This window comes from Macrosteles quadrilineatus, unplaced genomic scaffold, assembly GCF_028750875.1.
Source record: "Macrosteles quadrilineatus isolate MER2022 unplaced genomic scaffold, UCM_ALF_1.0 Scaffold_2__2_contigs__length_208266976, whole genome shotgun sequence".
NCBI classification, from domain to species: domain Eukaryota; kingdom Metazoa; phylum Arthropoda; class Insecta; order Hemiptera; family Cicadellidae; genus Macrosteles; species Macrosteles quadrilineatus.
This window is the reverse complement of record NW_026542595.1, coordinates 162,328,675-162,337,951: the sequence shown is the minus strand read 5'-3', so window position 1 is coordinate 162,337,951 and position 9,277 is coordinate 162,328,675. Positions and strand designations below refer to the sequence as shown.

The window sequence follows — 9,277 nt, the reverse complement described above, 5'->3', positions numbered from 1 at the left end:
CCCAGAGAGCCGTGTGGGCCAGATGTTTTTGGAAATATAAACACTCCCCTCTACAGCCCGCACCATAGCGCGGCCGCGCGCCCAGACTAGCTGCGACTACTGTACATTGTACGATAATTTGTTTGAGGATCAATCAGCTTTTCCATCCACGATGACATCATTTCCGTGTGTTATAAGGATTTTGCTAAGGCGTTCGATCGAGTTAGCCATCTTCACCTCATTGCAAAGCTCGAAGCTCTCGGTATCACTGGCCCTCTTCTTACTTGGATTCAGAGCTACCTTACGGGGAGAACCTTACGTGTGAAATTTGCTTCATATTGCTCTAGGTCTACGGTACAAGTGACATCGGGTGTGCCTCAGGTAGGACCATTCTTGTTCTTGTTCTGTATATTTATTAATGATATTGCGAAACCTCTTGCATGCAAGTTCCTGATTTTTGCTGACGATGTTTAAGTTTTCACCGAAGTCACATCCACCCAACAACAAATTGAGCTTCAACAAGATCTGAGGAGAATTGAAAATTGGTGTTTGGATAATTCCATACAACTGAATACAAACAAATGTCAGGTGATGACTTTTGGAAGAACCAAAACGCTGCTGTCCTTCAACTACTGTCTTCACGGTGCGCAACTGGATAGGACCCTATCGATTAAGGATCTTGGAGTTTATCTCACACCTTGCTTGGATCCTGGACTTCACATTGCGAAAATTTGTTCCAAAGCTAATTCTGTTCTTGGGTTGATAGCCCGGTCTTCTAGAGGTTCTCTAACTACAGCATCAGTGAAGTTCTTGTACAACTCTCTTGTCCGTCCCATCTTGGAGTATGCTTCTCCTGTGTGGTCACCTCATCAGGTTGGCCACTGTAACTCCCTGAATATGGTCCAGAGGCGCTTTCTCCGGCGCTTGGTGTCAGAGATGGCACCTTCACGTGAACGTCCACGTGATCGCAGTGGACCACCGTGTGCTTTCACTCAAATCACGAAGAGCCGCTTTTTTTATCTTCTACTACTCTTCAAGATCATCAATGGTCAGGTGGACAGTCCTGAACTACTTGAAATGATTAACTTCCATGTCCCAGTCTCCACCCGGAGATCTCGACCCTTCTACAAGCATCACCAGCCGACTGCCTACGCTTACCATTGCACAGTTCCCCGTTTACATCGCCTGGGAAATGCAGCTCAACTTGAGTTCTTCGGGTCTTCCTTGCCACTCTTTAGGAGAATAGAAAACTTTTTAATATTAAAATACTAGCTACTTGGGATGTATAAAAAATAAAATGAAAGCTCAATAGAGCAATGGGGGAATTGCGGCACCATCTTCAAATTGAATGCTTCTAATTTTACTTCTAGTTCCCCGTAGCCTAAGTGAAACTGCTCGAATGATGGAAAGCTGGCTTTGGAGCCTCAACCATCCTATAATTTGGGAGTATGGTTTTCTCCATTTTACAGCCAGGGCTTCGCTTGTTCTCCTCTTGTAATAGTGTTTTGTTTTATTTTATTTTAATTAGGAGAATAGTGTTTAAGTGGGCCGCTGACCAGATCCAGCTTTAGTCGTTGTGCTTTTGGTGGTGCCTCGAGGGCCACACTTCAAGTGCCATATGTGTTGTGAAGAAGTGAAGTGAGTGTTTTTGGTGGTGCCTCTAAAGGGCCACACAACCAGTGAGAGGAAGTGCCAACTGCCAAGCAATAGTTTTTCTTTTTGTCTAGAGTATTTATCACTGTATCGTTTTCATTTTTAAATATTTTAATCCTTGTTATTGATTTATAAAATCTGTATCAATTGTTGTTACTCTTTGTTGTAGTTTTTGTATAGTTTTTAATGATATACGGTATTTCTTTCAATTAATTGTGTTCTTTTGTTATTGATTATCTTATTGATTGATCATCTTCTTGAATATTAATTATCTTGTTAAGCCCACTTGTAAAATGGTGTTTGCCGTTTAATAAAATGAAATGAAAAGCCATGCCACATTTGAAATTGTAAGCTATTGAACAAACGCGATTTTATAAGCTATACACAGTACATTTATTTACCTATAGCATTATAAACTATGCCACATTTTAAGAAAATCATTATAAGCTATGCCACATTTTCACGATTAAAAGCTATGGAACAAATTCGCGATAATTATAAAGGCCAATTTACACACGAATTCTGGGGTGAAGCTTTTGAGACATGGAGTTCCCCAAGGCTCGGTTCTTGACCCCCTCCTCTTCACTATCGTCATTAATGATCTGGCCTTAAACAACAAAACATTGCTTTTTGCAGACGACACCACACTGGTCACCAGAGGCAGGGATCTAAACCAGCTACGTGCCGACGCAGAATGCCTTTTGTTTTATGCAAAGGAGTGGTTCAGCCAGAATCTACTCAAAATAAACGACGACAAAACACAAACACTGCTATGCACACTTAAGCCAAAACTACTTGGGCGAGGAAGCCGTCAAACTCCTGGGATTCTGGATTGACTCCAGGTTAAGTTGGAAACAATATATTAGCCAGGTATGTGTTAAGTTTGCTAGAGTAGTATATCTCCTGAGGAAACTGGCATTGGTAATATCTAAGCCATACTTAGTGACTGTGTACCATGCTCTTTTTCAAAGCCACGTAATAGGGGAGTCATACCTAGGTCCACCGCGGTCAATCTCCCCCGCGCTAGTTTCCGCAAGGTCTGCGGCCGGCGGAGCATGAGACCAACAATCCCTCCCACTTGCCTCTGAGTCGCACAGTTTGGTTTGGCCGACCTAACCAAATGGCGCGGCGGACAACTGGAGACTACTTCACTCGTAAATACGCCTGCAAAATGTAAGATACTTTACCAAAACACTGCTGTATTGCGGGCTGACTAATGAGACCGTTTTCTGTAAAGTAGTAATTGTACAAATTACCGTACACTTGCTTGGCTACGAAAAATAATTATTCAATTATCATATCTATTACACGATTATTAATGGTTTTGAAATCCATACACCACTTTACTCACTAATATTAATGGTACAGATTAAGCACATAACATTAGAATGATAATTTACTTTAAACACAAATGCAAATTGTTAACGACAACATTTAATTAAAGACAAATCAATCAAATAACAATAAGCCGTTTAATTATTAACACAAAAGGTTTCGTATGATTAGATTATGAATACTGATAAACCACCTATGGCCATCTATAATAATATTTGGGGTTTCTTTTCCGAGTCGGGTTAGCTCTTCTACTCGACCGATTTTCATCATTTTGGCCTCAAACTAAAGGTATGGACGCACTACAGATTTGCAATCAAGAATCGGCATTCATTTTTATTTACGTATATTTCGAGTTATGCACAAAATGTGTCCCTGTACATTTCTTATGGGAGTTAATTTTTTTTTCAAGTTCGTTTGGCTCTTCTGCCCATCCCATTTTCTTAATTTTGGTCTTAAAATAAAGTTATGCAAGCAAATATTTGTGATCAAACATAATCATTAATTTTTTTAATGTATTACCCAACGAAAAAATTTAATTTTTTTTTTTACTTCAATTAAAGATGTATTTCAGCAGCTCTAACTAAATTACCCTATATGTTTTGGTCTAAAGACCTTTAGTGAAATACCAGCTTTCATTTGAGCTATTAATTATTAAGATTCCGATCTTAATAATCGTATCTAAAGCACTGTTTTAATCAGTTAACTTCAAGATACTGTATCGCTCAATCAGAAAACATAAATTTGATTATATCTTGGATGTGGAATTTAGTTTGTGATATTTTTACTCAATTCAAATTACGTTATTCTATTTGTTTTGACCTAAGAACCTTCAGTGAAATACCAGCTTCCATTTGATTTATTGATTATTAAGATCGGACGTACCTAAAGGACACAGCTTAATCACGAACAACACAAATTGTTCAAAAAATAGAGTTATTTATCATCGATTTATAGTCAAACTATCTTGCTTGCAACCTCAACAGTAACTGTCGACTTTGACGGGTTTCATCTAGTCAATCTTTAAAAAAATCAAACTTTCATAATTATTTGCAAATCTACACAAATTAGGCTTACCAATGACCTATTAATTAATAAAATCGGTTCAGTATAACTGTAGATTTAATTGTACAAAGTTTAACAACAACATCTTTCATTCAGTATTTTCTCACCACTATAAATTGGGAGGTTGCTTAACGTTTTTGAAAATAGAGTAACTTTTAAATGGTGAGGAAATCGACCAAAGTGGACGGTGATATTCTTGATAGAGAATAAAATTTCCTACAAATTACTATCATGTATTTCCTGAAAATACTCAAAAAAGACAGTCAATAAAGAGAACCGATAACGTGCCCGGCATGTCATTCCATTGTGGACCGAATAATTATGGGTTGTCTATTGAGAATAACTGTTGGCCCTCAAACACCAAACACCTACTACAAAACACGGGGTGGCCACAGGGGGTGCAAAGCCTCGTGGGCTGTATAACACCACAGAAGCGGAGCGGCGCGGCGGTTCGATGACCAGAGGGTCCAGTTTTGCGAGCAAGAGAACAAAGAGTTTGCGTTCCTTGAAACCCAAACAAAGACTGTTGTGTTGGGGTGCTAGCTTTCTCTCGGCGGCAGGTAGCTACAGCCGCGACAAGGGTCGCTGCAGTTGTAGCTAAATAATACCATCGACGCATTGACGGTGGTGGATAGATATTGTTAAAATAAAAATTAATTATAATAATTATCATAGTTCAATGTCCTAATTAAGAGCTTAATTTTTACGCAAAAACCTTATATCAGACAAATGTGCTTTATGGACAGATTTCACGTTTAAGTCCCTACCACGTGCAACACTTGGTTTTTTAGCAAATTTCCCTATAGGAAATCAATAGTTTCTTTGCAAACGTATTGACTGTTTACAATTAACATATGTTCTTCTTCTCACTTTTAGTTTCTGCCAACAGTGGTTGGAATTTCATAACAGTGTTTGTTTCCCATGTTAATCTTATGGAGAAATACGAAACTTTAAAGGACCTCTGGGCCTCACTCAGTAATTATTTCCCTAAGCAGAAAGTTTCCTGCACAACTTTACGTTACGCTCTTTCCCATGGCACCAAAAACATGCCAATCGGTTCAGTAGTTTCGGAGGAGTAATTGTCACAAAAAGCCTGCTTGCGTATTAAATAAGTAATACACGTAATAGATATACTGTTATAGTGTCCCTGTTGCTGTTTTCTTTTTAGTATATCAATTCATCCAGGCTCTCTCTCTCTTTTTTCTATTGTAATATTTGCGCCAACCCAAATTCAAATCTATATAATTAATACGCAACATGAAACTTTGTCGGTTGAACTCCTCCGCCATTTCTTTACCGATTTTATCCATTGACGTCTCATTGGAAAGAGCGTGTCGCGTAGATTTGCAAACTGGCCTTACATTTTTGAAAACGACCCTTGGGCTCTGCCCCAGTGGTTTTGAAAGTTCCCATGTTATCCTTAAGAAGAACATAATTGTTTAGATTTTGATCAGCTGTATAATTTAATTGCTGTTATTTATCTTTCAACTCAACGAAACGCATTGGGTTCATTTTACTGATTTACTGATTTTGGTTTAATAGAAATGAAATAAATGTACTACTTTAATTTACAATTTAAATAATCGAGAAAGCCTTGGCAATTTGATATATTTTACCTCCTATATAATGAAGAACACCTACAGTATGAATATTCCCACAAAAAATGAACAAGGATGTTAGTCGAAGTGTTACTATTTTGTAGGAAACACGGACTTAACTTTATGATTATTGGCAAAGGAAAACACTCTAAGGCTGAATTAAACTGTTACTGCAAGGACTTTAATATATGTTTTATTAAAAGTTAAGAGATTTTAAAATAATATGACTACTTTCAAAAACTTTAATAAAACTTTCATTGAAGGATTTGCATTATTCACATTTAAGAGAAACAAAAAAACCATCTGAACAATATTAGGTTTTTCAATTCTGCATTTTTTCTGGTAAATTTATCCATTGAGTATAATACGTGTACTCAATTATATAACATACGTTATAACAGTAACTAGCCAAATTATTGCCAATTGATGAAAATACAATTGTGATGGAGAGGTTATGCAGAAAATCAGGCAGTTCTTAAGTAATGTAAACAAAATGTTATCGTTGTAAAAAAATTACAGAAATTTGTAAACGTACTGGCAACAATGGGTAGTAGCATGCAGACTACATTATCATTGACGAAGATCAACATGGACAACCTAATGCGGCTATAAGTGGGAAATATTTGTAGAATACACTAAAAAACTAGATCAGCTTTTGAAAAATGATAAAATATATACAAGAAATGTTGATTATATGGAACTGTTAGGTACGTGATCTATGAGTTGAGTCTTTTAAACTCATCGGAAATTATGACTTTTATTAGGTTTTAAATAAGTTATTTGTTTTTAAACAACTACCGTACTTTACTTCTTCGCAATTGCTCGATTTCGAGCAACATGTACACTTGTAGTAAATGTTTCTTTCAACCAAGTGTTTGTAGCAAACTGTTAAACTGTCAAACTTCCATTACTATCCAAACTATCCATTATTTCGTAAATTGCCCTTTAGGGTCGTAATTCATTTCTAAAGCGAACTTTCCATATACCTAATGTTAAAAATACCTTAGCTGTACATACTTATTTGTTTGTTATTCTTTCAATTTATTTCCTTATTAAAATAAGTGTGATTTTTTTGTATTAGGTACTGTATTCTGTGTTAAAACATGTAGCACATGAAATGATTGATATCACCCCATTTTTCAGGATTCTCTACGGAGAAAATTCGTTTGAGTAGGTTGGTGTATGTCTCAAATCAAAGAAATAAAATGACTCGACTTCAATCACTTAACACAGGTTATCAGTAAGGCATATAAGGTTTTCTTAAGTTCTCGATTCTGGAAACACTTTGTTGCAGCATGTTACCTCGAATTGAAGCAGATCGTTTAGCATTCATTAGAAGTCATCAGTTAAAACTGAGAGCAGAAATACCGGTAATGTAAGTGAGCCTTGACGACGCAAATAGAAATATTTAAAATTAGTTTCTAAAAAGTTTTCAAACAACTCTAAGATGTAACTAAAACTATTCGAATTTAAGCTTAATGTTTTTCTTGGCGTTATGTTTCATACTATGCGGCTCATTGAGCCTCACGGGTTCTCTAGTACTATACAATAATTGAAAATATGATGTCATTTTGAAAAATTTTACAAAACTACAACATAGCAGCGCATAAATAAAATATTATTAAAAGCAACAAAGATTAACAATCCATTGATTAAATGAATGGAAAAGGCGTTCCTATCATCCCACAATACGGCGGAGTTTGCAAAAGGTATACTAGTTTTTGCAGGCGTTGTTTCGTATGGTACTCAGCCATACATATACAATAAGTGCCGGCTATGTATAACAAGCTTTATTTTTACATTGATTTCCTTGTAAAATCAAATAACTCAATTGTTAATATAAGTGTAGTAAGAATTATTACAATTAATACAATAATAGCATTCCCCAAAAATTTAAGTTGACTTTTTTTAAAATAAAACTTGTTATGATATCTTCTGGCCAAAAGTTTAATTATCGTTCTGAATTTAAAATATTTATTTAACATTACAAAGTTTAAAGTAAATTATTCACCTACTATAGGAGGGTTTCGAAAAGGGTAATTAACTTCAAAAAATACAAAAGGATTTTTTTATTCTAAGAAAATAAGCATAAACCAGATTTATTTATCTTAGTAGCAAAAATGCTATACAAATATATAGCACGGGTTACTTTTGTATTAGTCTTACTCTTATCCCATTTAAATACTATAATAATGATAGTATCAATAAACAAATGCATATTAGTTATGTAAAGGAGACTTTGTCCTGACCGCACCAGCCTAATAGATGCGTTGGCCACTGGCAACAAGGTCTACCGGCAGCAAACACGACTACATCCCCTTCACCCGTCACGGAACTGGTTCAGCTCGGACATTTCGCACCACCAATCGTAGGTCAGGTTGGTGGTCGTAGATCTTGTTGGCCGCGGACCTTGGCGCGTCCCCAAGCTATGGCATCGCACTCTGGGGTCATAGCTGCAGCACATGACATCTTGCTCCTTCAGAAGATGGCTATGAGGGTGATTACGTCTGCCAGGTACGGTGAACACTGTAGGCCTATCTTTAGGGATTTAAATATTCTGGCCGCCTACAGTCAGTACATCCTCAATAGCATGGCATTACTAAAGGAAAAAACCAACACTCATACCAGACACGGCATGCCCATTTACTAGACCTGCCAAGATGCCGTCTTGCCTGGACCCAAAAGGGTTACCCTTACTATACCAGCAAGCTCTACAACACACTCCCATGAAGTGCGTGAGTTGGACGTGAGAGCTTTTAGAGATAAACTGAAGGACTATTTGGTGCGCAGACCTCTCTATTTGTTGACTGAGCTAGCTAGAGGACACACCACTTTTTGGCAACCCGCCGCCATCATAGGTTTTTATTATTCTCTTATTAGTTATAAGTTTGACGCAATCTATTCCGACATTGTCGGTCACCGATGCAGTATTCAAGCATTGACTAAGGAAATAAAAGTCAATGCTTATTTTTGTTTCCCTTGTCTGTGATTCAAGTAAAAGGCGGCCGTGCGTGCAGCTAAGCTACTCGGTAATAATATGAAGTTAGGTAAAGTACAGCCAACTTAACAAAACCAAATGTATTTAATATTCCTGACGGCCAACAAAATGTCATATGTACTCGATTTCTCTTGATTTTCTTTAGTAAGCTTGACAAAAACTAGTTAAAGATGAAGAAATTAAAGTATGAAGTAAACAGGCAATTCCATGATTTAGTCATAGACTAAATCTCTGTTAAATTAGATTTGGGGAAAGCGACCCTAAGGGAGTATATTTAATCGATGGTTTAATCCTCCATGTCTTTACGGTTTTCAGACATGATGTTCAGTTTAAAATTTTATTCATGCGATGGATATTTATTATGTTTATTTGTTAAATGTATGATATTACCATAGATAAAACATGAGTGTGTTTTATCTATGATATTACTTCAGATTTTAGACTACAAATAAATTAACATATAGTTATAATAAATTAATTAGTTAAATAAATGGGAGTATTTCAAAAGTTCCAAAATCGGAAGATCCAAAGAATATATTGCCGATCGGAAGTTCCAAAATCGTAAGATCCAACGTTTATATTGCCGATCGGATCTTCCAAAATCGGAATTTCCAAAGGTTATTTAGCGGGTCGGAAGATCCAAAATCAAAAG

General features: G+C 36.5%; 1 protein-coding gene across 1 annotated transcript; it reads left to right on the top strand.

Moving 5' to 3' along the window:
• The first annotated feature begins 570 nt into the window (after window positions 1-570).
• LOC128985090 (uncharacterized) lies at window positions 571-1,251 on the top strand. Its single transcript, XM_054404470.1, has one exon. The coding sequence runs from the start codon at window positions 571-573 to the stop codon at window positions 1,249-1,251; it is 681 nt and encodes a 226-aa protein (XP_054260445.1).
• The last annotated feature ends 8,026 nt before the right edge of the window (window positions 1,252-9,277 follow it).

Coding starts and splice junctions, on each gene's coding strand:
- LOC128985090 (XM_054404470.1), top strand. CDS start 571: ATGACTTTTGGAAGAACCAAAACGCTGCTGTCCTTCAACTACTGTCTT.